The sequence below is a fragment of the Pempheris klunzingeri genome, chromosome 7, assembly GCF_042242105.1.
Source record: "Pempheris klunzingeri isolate RE-2024b chromosome 7, fPemKlu1.hap1, whole genome shotgun sequence".
Lineage (NCBI taxonomy): Eukaryota > Metazoa > Chordata > Actinopteri > Acropomatiformes > Pempheridae > Pempheris > Pempheris klunzingeri.
Window position 1 is genome coordinate 21,986,546 of NC_092018.1, and position 19,937 is coordinate 22,006,482.

Consider the following 19,937-nt stretch of genomic DNA (forward strand, 5'->3'; position numbering starts at 1 on the left):
GCACACACCGCACTGGTCAAATGTCGTGCTAGGTGTTCTTCGCCATGCAGACAGCAGAGTCAGTCAGCTGGTCGCCCACCGCTTTGGACTGAAATATCTCAACATCGATCTCAAAGATCGCCATGAAAAACCGCAGGAGCATTTGTGGTCCCCAGAGGATGAATCCTAAGCCCCTTGTTTTGGTTGCTGATCTTATGCTGTGCACAGGATGAGTAGTAACACTGGTCAGCTGTAGTTGTGCAGTCTGTTGCATGGCTGACATGGCTACTGCTGCTCTTCTGCTGGTGTGAACACAGAAACAGCTCCGCTCAGCTCGTTGATGAACAGATGACAAATGCAGCTCAAGGAAAGGTGGACTCTGCCACTCCAAATACATGACAGAGAGAAACTTCTTGGGGAACACGTGTGGAAAAGAAGGATTCTACCTTCAAATGTTCCAAACACACTGATGCTTTAAGTGAATGACAGCGCTTTGCTTTCCTTCATCACTGATAATAAACTGCAGGGTTACACGTGGACACCTCCCTCCATCCAACACGCACCCATTTAATGAGCCTGCTCAGTAATCCTCTCCTGTTGGTGCCCACCCCGCACCTGGCCGGGGGGGGGGCGCCTCCTTCCTTTTATGGTCTCCGTTTCCTTCCTGGAAGCCTGAGCTGGATGAGGAGCGGAGCGCAGCTCGTCCATCCTCTCTCCATCCTCTCTCCATCCTCTCTCCGTCCTCCCGCAGTGTCGCCGCCTCCTTCTGGAACATTCACTGTCTTCTATCAGCCCGGAGCCGTCGTCGGGCTCTCTGGTCGGACACGGAGGATTTGTCTCTTTTCTCGTCTCTTCGCGTCCCCGCCGATCAGTCAGTGGCATGGTCCGCCTTTTCCGTCCGGGGTGGTGTCCACTTCAGCATGGGAGCTGCGGTGTCCAGGAGGAAGAACCTGAGGAGTGAAGCGATATCTAACGTGGCCGCAAAAGTTCGGTGAGTGTGTGTGTGTGTGTGTGTGTGTGTGTGTGTGTGTGTGCGTGCGTGTGTCCAGACCCGAGGATGAGTTCACTCTAATTACAGAACCTCCAAGAGCGCATCCCAGGGACATTAAAGTAATAGGCTGTGATTGAAGTGATGCTCCCCCCCCTCCTCCTCCTCCTCCTCTCTTTTTTGAGCATCTCTTTAACTTTAACTTCCTCCAGCTTTTAATCAAACTGCTGCGCTTGCTGTCTCTCAGCGGATTCTTTGAAGTAAACTATGAGTAAAATCCCTGGACCTGAACATCTCCCTCCTTCCATTAGTTTCCCTCTTGTCCTTCAGTCCAGTGAGGGCCAGCAGCCCACATGTACAGTGCACCAGTGATCCTCGGGGGAATCAGAGGTGTCCCTAATGTTTGGCTCGCTGCATGGATTCAGATGGGAACAACAGAGCCTCTTTGACACACTGTCCTACTATTAGAGTCAGCGAACATGTGTGGCTGCAATCTTATTTGAGTAAAGCTTTCATTTCATCATATTTGGTTTAATCCAGCCCATATATTTGTCTGAATGATGGCCGTGACACGATGATGATACTTGTCGAGCACTTTGCTGGGCGGAGGCAGCAGTCACACAGATGACCCGAGGGGAGGCTGAGAGCAGCAGCTGCTCTGCTCTCTCTGAGATCTTGGTGAAGGGAGCGTGGTTGGGGGTTTGACTGATGGGCAGGCAGCGCATCAGACTCTTGGAAACTGCGCTGGACATCTTTTAAATGACTAAACGATTATCTGTCGATGAATCGACAGTGAAAGAATCTTTAGCTGCTCTGCACAAGCTGAAGCTGAAGATAGTGAGAGTAAGAACGTGCTGTGCGTTCACGAGGAAGCCCTGTGGTTCTGTCCTTTTGTTGGAGGCTGCAGCCACAGTGTTGATGTGCTCTGCTGCAGTCCACTAACGTCCACCTGGACTCACTGAGCGTGTGACTAATTCTAATGACATTTAACTGTGAGTGTATGAGTCATGCCATGAGAGGTCTTGGTGTCATGTGTGTCTGATCATTGTGTTCTTGGATCGCTTCTGGGTGACTAATTTTCTGTGGAAGATGCGGCCTGTGTCGCCCACTTGCTGCCCTCACTAGGCCGAACGCGTACACCTACTTTCAGCTGCTCCTGCAGTAAAACAAAGGCATTTATGCTTCGGTACACAGAGTATGACCTTTTCATCGACTCCCCTGCGCTTTGTGCACACATTCTCCATTTGTCTTTGTCATCCTTTTGCTGTTTATCTGTTTATCGCCTCCATCTCCGCCTCACTCGCTTTTTCACACCTCACGCTTAACTCTCCATAAATCGAGCTGATCGCAGCCAGCATCCCAGACACACATGTGGACCGCAGCCAAGGCGCCTGTGCTCATGCACGCTTCCCTCTCTATCAGCAATCAGATTCAAGATTCGAGATTTCCCTGTACAATGAAAATCTTACTTTGCCATCCACACTGAATGCCAAAGAGTAAAAAAAGAAGAGGATAGAATAAAATATAAAAACATATAAATATAAACTACTATTGCTAAATAAACTGCTATTGCTTAACATATAAATATATTTACAAAATGTGCAACTTAACATAAAGTACAGTCAATGTGCAGATGAATGTGCAGATTAGAGGTAGTTGTGACTCCTAAGGAGCCTGATGGCGGAGGGAAAGAAGGAGTTTCTGAGTCTGGACGTCCTGCATTTCAGACTCCTGTACCTCCGGCCTGAGGGGAGGAGGTACAGGGGGCTGCTCTCCAGTTGACGATGAGTTTAACGGCTCTCGGCGAACAATAGCTGTTTCCCCTGAATCCCAGGCGCTCCGTCTGAGCCCCAGCCAGGATTAGTGGTGTCACGACTCTGCCGGATGATCTGAGTTTATCAGTTGAGCAGTGAATGAGCAGGGGCAAAGCTGTTTCACCTCTGCCTAACAAATCCAATCCCACGTCTTTGTCTTTGGGGCGAGCGTGAATAGCAAAGCAGTAGAGCGAGATTATCCTGGAAGTCTTCTCCCAGCACTCTCCTGCTTCTGAGCCTGGACCTCACACACGTCACTGCAGAGATCAGCTATGAAGCACTTGGTCGTTTAGCTTCAGATTAACAGCTAATGCCTTTGCGAGGTTTGGTAAAAGTGTGTGGGGATAAAAAGAAAACGCTCAGCCATATCAATATGTGGACTTCAGTAACATCTAGACTCATGATGTGATAAAAGAGAGAAGGGCCGAGCTGGATGGAGTTCAGTAGTTGGGAAAATGAATCCCGGTGCTACTTCTGACACTGATGAGGTAGAAACTAAATATTTATGCGACTTGATGGACCACAGCCTGATAATTATGAGCCATCTGGGCCTCCAACCAGGAACAGGCGAGAACGAGGAGAGGTAACAGCCAGGGATAAGAGCAGAACCGGGAGAGAGCTGGTCAGGAGTCAACACCTGTAACACCAGTAACAACACCTGACTCTGTAAATGTGTACCAGTACCGGGACCAGTAGCCGTCACTGACTGCAGCCACATGTCACACTGCCGGGCCCCGACTCCACACCAGGCTCGTGGTGCTCTGCCACAGGCGGAGTGGAGGAGAGAGAGGCGCAGCACCTCTCCACCTTTCTGCTCTACAGATGCTGCAGTCTTGGCTGCGCTAAAGCCGCCCTTCCTTGTGTTGTTAGAATATGGGAGAGCGGCCAACACTCACTACCATGTGGAAAAAAGAGGCTGTTTTTATTTGTGTTGCTCAAAACGCTTCCTGCTCTGAATTCTAGCGTGAAAAAAAAAAAACACATGATATCATAAAAATCATAGTTTCTGCCAACCCTGAGCTGTAGATGCATAATAGAGCTAGATTAAACCTACAGGCTGCTTTTGATCAGATGAAAACTGGGTGTAAGTGTGGTCACGCATCTCTGCACAAGATCACGAGTGTCTCAGGGAGCTCTACGTCCTGAGAAAGCTGAGCACGAGCCATGTTGTTCCCCTCCTTCGGTAGATTGAATCACGCAGCGGCCAGATTGGCAAACAGTAGCATGCTGTGAAGAGTTTACTGACAGCACCTGGTAGGATTTCAGAGGAATCATCAAGATATTCAGGGTTAGAATTTTCAAATTCTAAATCCGTTGACAGCACAAGTCGGCACTTGGGGACTTGCTCACGTGGTCAGCGCTGGAGTTGGTGCAGATTAGATTACAGCACTGAAATTAAACGTGGAATGAATCATTTCCAGTACAGCCAGGCCATCCAGCTACTTTCCATTATTTCGAGCGTTTGTTTTGGCCGCCTGGCCGGCATCTAGCTGGCCGAGCTGCAGTCGATCAGGACGACGGAGGGGATTGGCGTCTCAGATGGGATGAGAAGAGGGACGGTGCCAAAAGAAAATCTGCATTCACAAGTGGGCTGATTTGAAATAGAGTGTCTCTGTTGGTTAGTGTTAGTGATAATGTGTGGACAGTCTGAACACTGCGCCAAGATGACTGAGAGAAGAACGAAAGGGGTGAAAAGGCTGACGGATCTCTTTGTCTTTTACTGTGCACTTACTTGTGTGTTTAATGTCTCTGTTTTTTGGGGAGTTTTGAGGGGAAATGAGTTCTCTTTCATGCAATGTGCCTGAAGCACGTAGCCCAAACTGCCTCCCAGTCTTTGTAGCAGAGCCCCCCCCCAGAGTCGGGCCGTCTGCTCCGATCAGCCACTTGATATGAAAGATTACGAGCACTTAAGAGTCAACGTCACCTTTAATATTTCAACAAGATTTGAGTCACGTCTGACAGGAATTGTGCAGCACAACAGTTTTGGGCCAGTAATAGTTTCCACTTTGGTGAAAATCTGATTTCACGGCCTCTTTCCCACAAAGAGTGGGTGAGCAAGCCTGCCCCCCCCCCCCCCCAGCACAGCACAGATTAGCTCCAGCCACGGTCCAGTGTAGCTATTAACTATAAAACATCTGCCCCCCCAGCCCCACCCCAAAACATGAACCTGTCTGAGTCACTGGTGGAAAACCAAATATGACGGAAGATTTTTTAAAGCGCCAGTGCTCAGTTATGTGTGATGTATCTTCATCACTGAAGCCGGGGACGAGAAGCAGAACGGCCAGGAGGGAAGCCAAAGGCTAAAAGACTTCTCATGGAGCTCACTACTCCATCAGAAGTGGGGTGTGTCTGCCTGCTGCCCCCTCAGCTCGTCAGTGAGCCGTGCCGCCGACAGGACACTTCCCCGTAGTGGAGGGTGGGGTTCAGTGTCTCAATAAATTGGGATGTGGCCAAAGGACGTCCACTCCTCTCCTTTCTGTGACTCTTCCAGTCTGTGTATCACTGTTACAACCTCCTGATGACACTCTGTGACCCTCTAAGCTCAGTGAACACCTCCGTCTGAGGACTTCCTGTTTGAAGCCTCGCAATGGCGAGGTGCTGCTGATCAGTTGTTAGGTGTCGTCTTGGTCTCATGATGTCAGAATGTGAACAGCACGATGAGGAGGACTGTTTAAATACCAATTCTAACTGAAGCAGGAAATGTATTGGTGGATTCATGGATCAAACCTGTTGTGAATGTTGCTGTTAAGCTTCTTGTTAGAGAACAGCAACTGGTGCAGAAAGTACTGAAACACTGAACAGTTGGACATGTGCATTCAAAAGTTTAGAGAAGGTCACATTAAGTTCACCTGGAAAGGTTAGAATGCATTTTAGGTTCATCCTGAAATTTCACCTGAAAGCCGAATATCCCTAACTTTTTGTGAGTAGTGTAGATGGATGGATGGGTGGACAGGCAGGTAAAGAAAAGGAGAAGAAAGAGAGCAAGGAAAAAGAACTTTAGAGGAAGAGGGAGAAAAAGGGGACAGACAGGACAGAGGGGAGTGTGAGCAGGAGTCTGATGGACTGAGTGAGCCTGTAAAAGCAAAATGAATCTGAGCATCTTTCTGAAATATTTTCAATGAGAGGCCAGCTGCAGTGCTTCGTAGAAAAGTGCTCCTAAGTGCAGTCTGTTTAACAGCCTCACTGTCACTGTCGCTGTGTGCTCCCTCAAAGGTCAGCACCGTCACCACGGCAGAGTTTGGCATGAAGTTCACCGAAGTTGAACGGATTTATTTCACCACTGGAATGAACTGAACTTGCTTGGAAGGAACGTTGCCGTTCAGAATGCTGGTGTGACCCGACGTTAACCATGAAGGAGTCACAGGAGTCGGTGGAAGGCCACAGTGACACCGTGGTGTAGGAAAGAAGCTACATGAGCTTGATATTTTACAAATGTCACAAATCCACTTACTGTCTCATTTTCCCATCTTTGAAAGTGCACAAAAACTCATACTTGTAAACTATAATGAATAATAAATAATGTAAATAATTTAATATAAATATAATACATGTGAGGGCAGCATGGTGGTGCTGTGGTTAGCACTGTTGTCTCACAGCAAGAAGGTTCGAATCCCGGTTTGAACCTGGGGTCTTTCTGTGTGGAGTTTGCATGTTCTCCCCACGCTAGCGTGGGTTCTCTCCGGGTACTCCGGCTTCCTCCCACAATCCAAAGACATGCGCGTTAGGTTAATTGTTGACTCTAAATTGCTCCCCCGCGACCCAGCTCCCCCGCGACCCTGACGGATAAGCGGTATAGAAAATGGATGGATGGATGGATAATACATGTGTGCTCAAGGTTCACAGAATACTTGGCATGTACTATCCACACAAAACCTTTCCGCACAAACACACTCCAAGACACATGGACAAAAGCAAAAGCACTCAGCCAAGCTAGCAGACGACGTCTTTATTCTTGTGTTTGCTGGTCACCACTGCAGCGTCAGCTGAGAACGTGACCCCCCAGGCATCTACACGCTGCACCATGTCACACACTCCTTCACACACAGAGAGGAGGAAGGCATCCGATCAGCTCATCAGAGCATAACATCATCCACTTTCTGGATCACTCCCCCCCCTTACTATTGTGCCTCCCTTCTTCATCCCCCCCCCCCTCTCAGTTCTTCCTTCCTTTCTATTTTGGTCCTATAAACACATCTCCCTGTTGTCACCATGTTTCTTCTCCTCCCTCCTCCCCATCCTCATGTCACATGGCTGGAAACATGCCGGAGGATAAAACTCCCAAATCGCAGAGAAAAGCTGCTGCACGGCGAGATGAGGCACAGCCTGACCGCGCTCAGCCGAGTCCAACTGCGATGTATAATTAATGTGTTAAAAATGCTCCGACACACAAGTGTTGGACAGCGTGTTTTGTGTGTCAGAGCCTAGTGGGGTAAAAAATAAATGAGGGCACTTTAAGCTAAAGCTTATCAGATGAGCACTTTGGCCTAAGGAGGATGTGGAGCCTTCGCCGTGGCTGTGGAGATACTCCACAAGGGCTGCAGGGAGAATGTGTCTTCACTCTGTGTGTGTGTGTGTGTGTGTGTGCTTTTCAGACTTGACTCCTATCCTTGCGAGGACTGAATTTCTCAAAGTCTGTGTAAAGTTAGGCAAACATGAAGATTTCCGATAAGGTGAGCAGAATGACCAAATTAGTTGATGGTCAAAAATTGCATGAATGTTTTGACATTTCATAGCCAGAAAAGTTGAGGTGCAACTAATAACATTAATAATGGCTTCATTCCAATTAGCTGCTCCAGTTCCAGGGCCTTGGTACTGTGCACTGCCACAACACGCTGTGGCACTGAAATAGAGCAGCGCTTCTGTTTCCACCTGTTTTATTTCTGTCAAAACGTCTTTGAGGAAACAGCCCTCAGGGGACCACAGATCTCTGCGTTTGTCCCCAAGAAGAAAAGCGTGATTGTCTTCTCAATAAGCTAAGCTAAAGGACTAGTGAGCTTGCTAACACGCTCAGAGAGCATGTTCCAGGTTTTAGGTGTTGGCGGTCAGCTTGCCAGGGACAACGAGTAGTCACAAGGTCATCAGGTCCAAAACCAAATATTCTGTGCAGATTCATTCCCCTGACCCACTCTGTTTTTTTACCGAGCCAAAGGACTCGTACATCACTCACAGATTGTTACCACATATTCCAATGGTTTTAGGGTACGAGGAGGCAGAGTTTCACATTTCGTAACCTGCTGATACATGATGCTTAGGAAGCCGTAGCAGAGCGGACTTAGCATCGGGCATCATGCACAGCACTTTATACTGGAGCTGGCAATAACCGTTCAGAAGTGTGTAACAACTACTAAACGGCAACTGTTGTCAAAATCAGTGAGTCTGCTAAGTTGCAAAAGTTGCTGAGAAAACAAAGAAGTGTTTGGTCTCTCGTCAGGTCCAGCTGGGGGGGGGGGCACAGTGCAGTGACACTGCAGTCCTGGTGAGACTTTTTCCAGAAGCTGTGCCTAAAGGAGCTCAGCCTGTGCTAGCCTGGGATCCTGCAGAACTTTGTCCTCTGTCAACCGACGTGTTTTCACATTCTTTGTCCCTCAGCGGAGCATATGGATTTTTTATTGGAAGGACTCAAGCAGATAGATCAGAGATGATTGCATTTTCTTCCTTGTGTGCTCTCCCCTCCTCCTCTCCCGTCATCCAGGCTGGGAAGGAGTTTTCACAGGGAGCGGGGCCGCTGCACGTGCAGCCTCATATTTAATTACTCAGAGTGTCGTACCAGGAAGGCATATAGGCTACAGCAACAACACAGCAATTCCATTTCACCGCAACCCCCCCTGAGATTTGGCCCTGTGTGCATGCAGACATGTGTGTGTGTGTGTGTGTGTGTGTGTGTGTGTGTGTGGCCTATTTATTTTTCTGCATGCCGCTCCACATGCTCACTCTGATGTGTGGGAGTCTGTGTGTGTGTGTGTGTGTGCAGATGGCAGGAATGCCAGGTCGGACTGAGTGGGAGGAAAGTGATTATAGACTGTACTGTTTCTCTATAGGTGTGTGTGTGTGTGTGTGGGGGGGGGGGGGGGGGGGTTCAGCAGGAGAAATCTGTACCTGGCTATTAAACAAACTACTACATGCCATCGTACACCTGCTGATTGTACTTATTTCCTCCCATTTTGGCTGAACTGGATGTACTGTCTCTATGTCCTAATACAGGTTTTTGTCAAAAGTGAATTTTAATTTCAGGTTACCATTTATTGATGATTGTACTCACTAATCAATTCATTTTGCATGGTATTTTCTTCATGGGCAGCACAGTGGTGTGGGGGTTAATGCTGTTCCCTCACAGCAAGAAGGTTCCAGAAATGTAGTTTGGGCCTGGGGCATGTTCTCTCTGTGCTTGTGTGGGTTCTCTCTGGTTCTCCAGCTTCCTCCCACAGTTTAGAGACATGCAGGTTAACTGGTGACTCTAAACTGTCTGTAGGTGTGAGTGTGAGTGGTTGTCTGTCTCTGTGTGTTGGGCCTGTGATTGACTGCTGACCAGTTCAGGGTGTACCATGTCTCTCTCCCAAGGTCAGCTGGTCAGCCCCCCCCCCACCCCTCTGTGACCCTTATGGATAAGCAATATAGACGATGGATGGGTGGCTGTTTTTAAATTGAAATAACTATAATCATGTGTAAGTGCCTGCGTGTATGTCCTGGCTTTATGGTTAACGCCACAGCCCCCTATAGGATCTATCAGCTGTGCAGCTGTAGTTGCCAAGCTGTTTCCCAGCCCTCCAGTCTCTAGAAGAACACACTGTTAACCTAGTGGGAGACGGCTGTTAGAGAGTACACATTCAGGACACTAACAATAAAATGGGCCTCTCTCTCACAGCCTTCTGTGGTGCCGTGATGTACTTGACTGGTAGCGTGTAATGACACTCACTCATGCAGAGGCCTTGTGGATAAAAAAAAAAAAAAAAAAAAAAAGCTCAGACTATTTATGCGGAGAGAATCCTGTGAAACGTGGACTCTTTGTGACTCACTTCTCTGTTTGACAATAGCAGCTGTGCAGTGGAGCTCGGGGTTAACTGCTGCGCTTGTTGTGTCTTTACAGCGCAGCTAGAGCGTTTGGAGAATACCTGTCCAATACCAACCCAGAGAACCGCAACGGAGCAGGTGGGTGTCACACACGCCGTGGAAATAACAAATGGACTAAGCATTAACAAGGAACATGCCAGTCTGTTCTGTTTCTGCAGCTTCATGCAGGAGAACAGGTCATGCAAAAAAAAAAAAAAAAACAGGCTTAAAATATGTACAGAATAAATGGTCTGTATTTATGCTTTCCATTCATTTCAGCTATTCACAGCGCTTGTACATCACATCCTCATTCACACATCACTCATACAGGAGGAATCTAGACTATTCTTTCACACACTGAGGCTGTGCTTCAGGAGAAGGTGGGGTTCGGTGTCCCGCCAAGACGTGCTGATTTAGAAGGGCCAGTGATCGACCATCTGATTGATGGATGACCCACTCTATCTCAATAGTGCAGCATAGTTCAGCACAGTACAGCATGACCTCACAACTGGAAGACAAACTTTCATTGAATGAGCAAAACATCCTCATCGCTGTAGTTGTGACTTTGTTAATTAGATGCATATATTCATTTGCACTTAGACCTCTCATGTTAGTAGTGTTGTGTCACACGAAGAAGGTTCCATGTTCAAATCCGCCGGCAGGTTTGTGGTTTGAACCGTGAACCTTGTGCTTGTGTGGGTTCCTCCCACAGTTTAGAGACATGCAGGTTAGCTGGTGACTCTAAACTGTCTGTAGGTGTGAGTGTAAGTGGTTGTCTGTCTCTGTGTGTTGGGCCTGTGATTGGATGCTGACCAGTGACCCCGCCTCTCACCAAAGTCGGCTGGGATTGGCTCCAGCGGGAGCATCTGTCCTCCATGACCCTCCCTCCCCTTTTGTGTCCCCTCATGTACTATACCAGCTCATCCATTTCCAAATCTTTCATTATTTCCCTCCTTGTTTTTTCCTGTCACTGAGCCACCGCTCTGCTTTCCTTTCTCATCGTGGAAAAAGCTTTGCACAACAAACAAACTCTCTCTCTTCATTTACATTGTAGGTGTTCATCAAAATACATTGTTTATCTGTTGCTTTTTTTGTTTTCTTGTTACTTATCGCCCTCTTCTCTCTATTTCTGTCCCTCGAACTCCAGATCATCTATTGTCTGACACTTTTCCCGGCCAGGACTGCGACTCTCCAGACGTCAGCCGATTGCATAACAACAATCTGCCACCACAGAGCCGCTGTTTGCCCACAGCTAAACCCAACCAGTGCAGCCCGTCCGATCCCAGCGCTCATCATCCGTCTCAGCCTCGGGTCAACACCCCCCAGGCTCAAGCGCCTTTGGGCCCCTCCAAACGTCGACTGTCCACCGAGCACTGCCTGTCCACAGAGGACCCATCTGGTCCCGGAGGTCCAGAGGGGTGTGTGGAGGTGAAGCCAGCCAGAGTGTACACAATCACCAGGGAAGGAGGGATGACCCTGGGAGGGCGTGGCGCTGAAGAGAGCCTGGAGCTGGAGGTGCTGAAGGGCTCCAGGGAGCAGCCTCTGTCCCAGGCCCCTGCCTCTGCCAACCCCAACCTGTCCTGCATCAGCCAGCCGTCTGCCACAGCCCCCCGTGGTGGCCATCACCGCAACAGCCATCACCGCAGCAGCCATCACCACGCCCCCCAGCATCAGGGAGGGCCACCGTCATCATCGCAGCCGCTGCAGAGCTCAGGGAGCGCCAACAACATCCGGGACTGGGGGATGAGGAGAGGGGGGTCGCGGGACGACTACACCCCAGACTGCGTGGCTTGCATCCGGGCTCCGTGTCAAAGCCAGCGCTCCCTGGACCTGGACAGCTCACCGCGGGATGGAGGGAAGCAGCGCAAGAAACTGGAGAGGATGTACAGCGAGGACCGAGCGTCTGCTGATGACAGGGGTAAACACAGATGGATGGGGGGAGGACGGGGGCTTAAATTGACGTGATAGAAGGAAAGACATTGTAGAAATATACATCTGTCATGTCAGCTGCTTTGTGGGTCACGTGCTCACTCACAACTTGAAAAGTGACAGGTGTGAAAAGATATCCAAATATACCCGAGCTTTGAAGTGATTAAAAGAGGAAAGCGAGGCGTTTTTTTTCACCCCATTCACCCTCAGATGTTTCACTTCGTGCTCTCTTGTCATCAGGCATTCACTAGCCTCCTCCGCTAATTGTGAGGCCGCGTTTGAATGTTCTGCTGGCTGATTCCACGCCTTCCTTTTGTTTTCTGTTTGCAGAGGACAATCCTAATAGCTGGTTCCCCAAAGAGAATATGTTCAGCTTTCAGACAGCCACCACCACCATGCAGGCGTGAGTATGGCACAGAAAAACTAGCCCTCTCTCTCACTCTGTACATCATAGTGTCTCACTGCTCCACCACGATGCTGGCAAGATGTGGCTCAGCCGTTTCCTTCCAAGACTCGCAGCTCAAATAAAGTGTTCTACTACAAAATCTTAATGAGCTTTCACACATTTCTTACACGATGTCTGAAGCCAGGACAACTTGTTAGAATAAAGTACTGGCCAGTCAGAGTTATCCACTTCTGTTATTCATCTTTTTGTTTCTTCTCTGATCTATGGATGGAGGAAAAGGATAAATTCAATTAGCAATAAAATCAAATGTTCATTTTCATGTTTGACAATGTATATTTGCAGAAAACTGAAAAAAAATTTGAAAAGATGAAAAACCCCATTGATAAATAATTGTCTTTGTATTCCTCAGCATCACACAGTCTTAATGATAAGAAACTGAATGTTAAATAGATGTCTCATATTCGCTCCAAACAGGAAGACGATGTGCAACCTGCACTTTGCATTTGAATTTGAGTGCTGTAACAATTTTAGCACATTTAAAAGGGACATTCCATGGACTTTTTATGGTTATTTTCTTGATAGCTGACTTTGGTACATGTCACTAAGAAGGTTTGGGAAAAAACCCAATATTATGACAGTTGTCATGTTCATTTGAAATGATCAAAAGTTGTGACATAATTCAAAATCAAATGCAAAAGTGCATCTTGCAGTTTTATTTTTAGGTTTAAATGGTAAATGGACTGCGCCTTTCTATTTTTTCTGACTGCTCAAAGTGGCTTCTGATTGGTGGGCGACCCGACCCACTCCCACCACCAGACATTGTCAATATGAAATCCTCTTCTTGGTCTGTTTCTTTGTGTAATACTTGGTAGTGCACTGAAAATGAGTATAGGCCCTCTGTAGGTTTAAGAATGTGCATCTCATTGACAGCTTTTAAAAGAACTCATTTTTGTCTGTAACTCATTTTTTCAAAAACCTATTACATTTATACATTTAATGTATAAAAGTTCTACAGTTTTCATAATGAAAATTGGATTATAAAATGTGAGTTTTAATTTTGTTCTACATTATGTGCACACACGGATCCGTTCATTGTCCACGCCGCTTATCACACTCGCACCTTCAGACAGTTTAGAGCCACCAGTTTACCTGCATGTCTCTAAACTGTGGGAGGAAGCTGGAGAACCAGAGAGAGCCCACACAAGCACAGAGAGAACATGCAGACTCCACACAGAAAGGTTCAAGGCTCAAACTGCAAACCAGCTGGCTGGCGGATTCAAACCTGGAACCTTTTTACTGTGAGGCAGCAGTGCTAAAAGATTAATTTGACGTTTTTATGATATTTTCCCTCACATGCTTCCAAACTGATCACCTTGATCAGTTTGAAAATATGTAGCAGAAATACTGGCACCAAATGTCAGTGTATCTGATCCAGAGGAAAACCTTCTCTCCCTTACTGACATTACAGACGTCAGCGTATGTCCTGCCTCCAATATCCAGGGAAGTGAAACAGCTAACACTGATTAATTCATGCAGACATGACCTTTATACACACAGCACAGAGCAGAGCAAAGACATCATTCGATAACTAACCTCCAAAACATACAGCACGTTTTATATAGTAGTGACTGTGTGTTGATCTAGACAGTGCATATGCATACGCCAACACACAAACACACACACACACATTGGTGCCCTCCACTCCTCGTGACCAGTTAATTAGCACCCATCACCCAGATCTTATAATTATAACGCTCAGACAGACAAGGCTCACCCACCATGAGCTCTCCCCTGGTCTCTCCCACGCTCCCTCCTCCCTCTCCATATGTCAGCGTCTCTCCTCCTTTACCGTCCGTCTCCATCCGCTGCATCTCCATCGGGATCACACTGATGTATGTGCCTGACACTGGCCTTTGACTGAAATAGCTGGCCAATCAGTGTCTTTCACCTCTGATATGATGGGTTTGTTGCACTTGGATTAATTCCACTTTTCTGTGTGTGAGCAGTCCAACATTGTTTCACGTGTCCTGTGCAGTTCCTCGTGTCTTTTCCACTTTCGTATCCGTGTTTGTCCCAATTAGGCCGACAAAGATTCTTTCCTTGCTCATTGACAGTTTGAGTTTATAGTGAACACTTTTTCACTCCAGGTGAGTTTTTTGTATCTAGTATAGAGTGGGAGCTGCAACATAAAGCACTCCCTGATGTGTGTGCTGTGTTTGGCTGGCCCTGTTGCTAACTTCTCTTTCATTTTGCCCTCTCTTCTTCCTCTCCCCTCCATGTGGCGGCTGTCCAAACCACGACTGTAGAATATCGTGAGTAACTCTTTCAACCGCCCCCACTGTTCTTCCTCGTTGCTCTTCCTTTTTCTCACTCTGTCAGTTAGGTAACATGTCTTGAACTCTTTTCCTCGTGTGGCTTTGTGCTATTCAGTCTGCTGTGTCCTTAACCCCCCCCCCAGCCTCAGTGTCTGCTAGACTGGGTGTTTGAAGTTACAGCATCTCTCAGTAGTCAGCTGAAGGGCAGGCAAGGGACTGGAGAAGGAACGAAGTGAGAATCAGAAGTACTAAATCCACTGATTGCACAGGAAAGCTTTACATTTGCTGCTTCAAGCAAGGCCATTAAATCTCCAGATAGATAGATCAAGGTGATGAAAACAAACATGGAGCAATATGGTACTCCTGTGTCCGGCATCAGCGACTCATTCAGCATTACAAAAGAGCTGAATTACATAAAAGAGACTCACGGACAGCAGGATTCAGATAAGAAGCAAATAGTGCTGAACACGTAATCATTTTGAAATCGTTAGTGCAATTTGAACAAGTGCAACTGTCAAATCTTAAGATTCCCTGAGTGGAAACTCTTGGCTGTTATCTGGTTAATAAGCTCCCTGCATGCCAATGCTGCTTATACTCAGCAAAGACCATAGCCTCTCTCTCTCTCTCTCTCTCTCTCTCTCTTTACACACTTCATTTTCTGATCAGCAGGTTGTTCATGGTTTCATTTAAACTTCTGACATGGGTCAATCAATCAATCAATCAATCAATCAATCAGTCAGTCTTTATTTATATTACGCCAATTCATAACAAGCGTTATTTGTAGACATTTTTCGTGAAGAGCAGGTCTAGCTCTAACTCTGTAATTAAGAGAATTGAACTGAAAGTTAAGGACTCAAGAATCCCACATGAGCAAGAAGCAGGAGACGCCGTCGAGGAAAACTCCTGCTCTGTGTGGAAAGTGAAACAGCCCCTGGCTGTTGGCAGGGAGCACGTTAACTTATTAACTAGAAACAGTCAGGCTGCTGGAGCGCTTCATGGCACAAAAAGGAAGAAGGCGCTCTGCTTTTCTCAGAGTTTCTGGTGACAGAGACACAGCTATGACGACTTGTGGCTAATAAGACTCCCAGAGCTCATCAGCTGTCTGTCTGTTTGTCAAAGCCAGACTGCAGGACATGGCTTCATTTCTGACACATGCTGTCACTGATGATTCTCATCACGTCTGACATCCTGTCAGAGCCATTACTGTCCCCTGTGGGAAAGGCGCACACCCCCAATGACCACCTTCCACACTGGCAGAACGAGAAACAGTACACAGCAAGACTGGCACGCGCGAAAGATAACGCTTTAACGTGGATTTAATGAAATTATATTAGAGAGTCAAAGACGGCAGTCATCATTTAGTACTAGGAGCTGCTTGGCTAATGCTGATAACAATACAGGTAACTCACAGGAGGCAGACTCCTCAGTGTGCATTGTGGTCCTGTGTGTGTGTGTGTGTGTGTGTGTGTGTGTGTGTGCTACTTGAGAATATCCACATGTGTTCTGCTCCCAGTGGATGAGACGTCCCTGTGCTGCAAACCGAACCCCTCACTAACCTGTATGGGCTTTAACCCCTCACCTTGAACCCTCTACAGCTGCTCCTCCCATCCTGACTGGAACTTTATATTTATGCCCGAACCCAACTCGACCCAAAGGGCTGAAATGTGGTGAATTTCTCCCAACTTAGTGCTAGTCAGGCCTTGTAAAAAAAAAAAAAAAAGATATATATATATCTATATCTATCTATCTATCTATCTATATATATATATCTATATATATCTATATCTATATATCTATATATCTATATATATATATATATAGATATATATATATATAAGAAGACTAAAACTCTAGAGCTCAAACCCAGATGTAACGTTTACGTAGCCCTTTGGTCAGTTTGGGTTCAGACAAAAATTCTTTGGTGTTAGGTCAAACACAGAAAAACCACAAAACCTCTTACTGCTTTGACGTCCTGGCAGGGCTTTCCGAGGCATTGCTGAGAGAAAGAGACGGAAAAGAGAGCAGGAGGCAGCCACCATGATGGAGAGGTACCGTGTCCTGGCCGTCCTGTCCTGTCCTGTGCGGTGCTAAACCCTCCCTGTTACACTGCCCATGCTACAGAGAAATATCCTCATGACAAGTCTCACCATCAGTCTAAGATCTTAGAATCTCTTTGGTCTTAATGGACCACTTTTGGACACGTACACTACACATACTGACAGTCAACACTTCCTGCACAGATGTTTCACTCTAAACGCCTTTCAGCAGCTCATCCTGCTGCTGCTGGGCGGCTTTCAATACAAAACACTGCAGCTAATACTGCGTTTCTTTGACAGTAATTTAACATCACTGAGCCTCTCACACTCATGCACTGATGTTTCAGACTGCTTTTAATGATGCTGCACACACACCATCATACTGCACTATGGCCATGGAAGTACTCAGTGGTCTAGGTGAGCAGCAGCACATTTCAGAAGGCTCTGCACGCCCTATTAGACAAGGCAATGATAACGGTAACCATCGTCATCACTGTAATCCTTCAACACATTCATAGTAGCAGAGCTGAAAGTCCCTGTTGTCTCAGAGCTCTGCGTCACATCTCAAAGTCCTCATCATGGACAGACTGATCAGCTGTCCAGGTCACATGATGAACCTGATTTAAAACTTGTAGTTAAGTGGTGCGTAACGCCAACAGTCGGATACAAAAACATTCTGTAACCAACATTACTGCCAACAGCAGGACAGAAAAGTATTTAATATTCAAGGCTTTGGGAAATGAAACTTGTGCATGTGTGCATTTCAAGCAAGATTACTATTCGTTAGTCAATTCAAAATATTGTAAGGTTCTTTGAATATTTGAATGTAATTCTATAACACGACAATAGTCGTTAAACTATTTGATGTTTTGTAATTCAATGACTAGAATATTGGAAAGTCACGACCCTTCCTTTTTATAAACATCTTCAAACTACATGCTATTTATATTGTGTACTTATGGTTCAATGTGAAAACTTAAGACACAAGATGAACAAAATAAACGATTACTAAAGAATAACTTCAGCTTTGAATTTAAGGTGAGATTAGAAAATCTAATTTAGCTCGTAGATGTCGTACAAATGCAGGTGAAGTGATGACACATTTGAATTTGAACACATGAATTTATGAAATGTACTCATCGCTATTATGGCTATGGCAAACATAATGACACTAATTTAGATCCTCTCACTGCCAACAGTTTGATACGCTGACACACACACACACACACACACACACACACACACACACACACACACACACATCTCTGGAAATGGAAATGCAGCACATTTTTTTGTGTACTTGTGTTTGCCTCCGTGCACACAGGACACAGAACAGTCCCTCCACTCTCGTCCTCAGCTCATATAGATCACTAACAGTACAGTGTGGTGTCTGTGTGTGTGTGTGTGTGTGTGTGTGTGTGAGGCTGCAGGTTTAATCGCTGTTCCTCGCTACACAGTTACTCGTAAAAGAGAGATCTATCCGTCCAGGACTGTAGCTCTGTCAGCCAAAACCCCTCCAATCCACCAGGCTGAGACATGCCATGTGCTGTTTGAGCCCGCGTGTGTATTTGTGTGTTGCAAGTTCTTCAAACAGTGCGGGAGAATTATTTTTATGTACGTGTGTGCCTGCAGGGCTGTGCCACGTATTTTTAGAATGCAATGGTTTTGATGGAAAGCTACACCTCGGTTAGTTTTGAAAATCAAATTAATCACGTTTGAATGAGCGAGACATTTCTTCGCAAACCCTCTGGAAAGGTCACATGTGGAGTGAGAGGGGGGTGGGTGGGATAGCTGCAGACACGCGTATTCATGCGCACACAACATGAATTTGACTCGGTGGTCTTGATGCGCGGGTGTGAGTGATTTAAAATGCTCCTGTCACTGCGTAGGAAACTAAAACGCTGGCTGACGGATGGCTCCCCGTCTCCTCTGAGTCATCCCCCTATTTTAGGCTCTGCCTTCACGACTCCTGCAATCAACACTGACATGTCAACATTGGTTTTTTTTGGAATGCCTTGAAACTGCACTCTGTTTCTTAAAGTGCACGTGGAAGGGTGTGTGCTGCGCTCTAAGGATTAGGGTTACAGTAACAGATCAGGTTGATTTGGGCTTTTTACTCATGAGACTTCAGTTTGCCGCGATGTTGTTCACTGTAGCAATAATTAACTGCAGAGGTGGGTAGTCACTACACATCACTAGTTCTTTTGTTCTCCACAGAGCTCAGTAAGCCTGTAAACTTGTGAACTGGTTCCAATTTCATCTTCATGATGAGGAAAAATATCTTCCACTTCAGAATAGCAGTTCAAATCTCTTGTAATTTTACCTGATGAATGATTTCAACAACTAGATTAACAAGACTGACACTGATTCTTTATCTGTCTAACTGCCAGTAAGCCATCGAAGGCAGCTCTGAGACACGGCCCATACGCTTTTCTGTTTCTAAAAACAGGATTTTAATGTCGTACTTTCTGTGTGCAAAGCGGTTGTGTAAACAATAAAGAAAACCCCACGCCACTTTCGAGACTTTCACGTTAAAGTTTTGCATAGTTAAAAAAAAATACAGGTTATCCCAAATAATACCCTGCATCTGGTTTAGTTTTCAGTTTCTGCACAGGTAGAGCAGGACACAGATTCATCTGTTGTTGCTGTTTGGGATACTTCCAGACAGTTGGCTAGCTACCACTAGCCTACCTTTCCATGTTACAGGGACAGCCTGGATGAAGTAGAATCCATATTCGTTTTTTTTTTTTTTTTGAATACAAATTTAAAAACAATCAATCCCAATTTCCCATAATGCTACTCTATAGCGTCTCTTTGATAGATCCTGGCTGCCTGGTAAACCCCCATGTCATTCAAACTCTGTGCTCCCAGTTTGTTTAAAAGGCGCTCCAATAAGGATGCACTCACACCTCTTCTTTTCAGGCCAAGACCAACTGCTTAGAGCGCAGAGTACCGATAGAAATGTGTAATAATACCATTACAGTAAACCATTTCCCTTACAGTCCCATCACACCTCAGAGCGCCACGACACATCACAGGGGGAATCGTAATAACTGCACGTTCCTGCACATGTCTACAAATTGCTGTATGAGATCGTGTGGTCTAACCACTTACACTTCACTTAAAGAGACAAATTCAGGGATAAGTGACAGAAATGGTACTGGCCCCACACTGAACACCACAGTCAGCCAGGCCTTTCTGAATAATAAAAAGCTGAGTGTTAGACCACACACTGTTCCACTCAGGGCTGTTTCTCTGTTCTGGCTTGTCTTTCCTCCCTCTCCTCTTCTTCAGTGGTACTTGCACAATGGTGCAGGTGTATCCAGGTGTCTCAGGGCATAACTCTTTGCAGAAGAAATTCCAGGAAGGCACTCAACTGAGCAGGGAGAGAAAGGGAAGATGAAGACGGAAGAGCACAAAATC

General features: G+C 46.4%; 1 protein-coding gene across 1 annotated transcript in view; it reads left to right on the top strand.

Annotated features, from left to right (window-relative positions):
• Nucleotides 1-899: 899 nt before the first annotated feature.
• nsmfb (NMDA receptor synaptonuclear signaling and neuronal migration factor b) overlaps nt 900-19,937 on the top strand; it is a 32,465-nt gene continuing 13,427 nt past the window's right edge. The window contains exons 1-6 of the mRNA XM_070834372.1: nt 900-970; nt 9,866-9,927; nt 10,976-11,746; nt 12,088-12,160; nt 12,770-12,772; nt 16,458-16,526. Coding sequence (XP_070690473.1) covers nt 900-970; nt 9,866-9,927; nt 10,976-11,746; nt 12,088-12,160; nt 12,770-12,772; nt 16,458-16,526 — 1,049 coding nt within the window. The remainder of the gene's footprint in view (nt 971-9,865; nt 9,928-10,975; nt 11,747-12,087; nt 12,161-12,769; nt 12,773-16,457; nt 16,527-19,937) is intronic.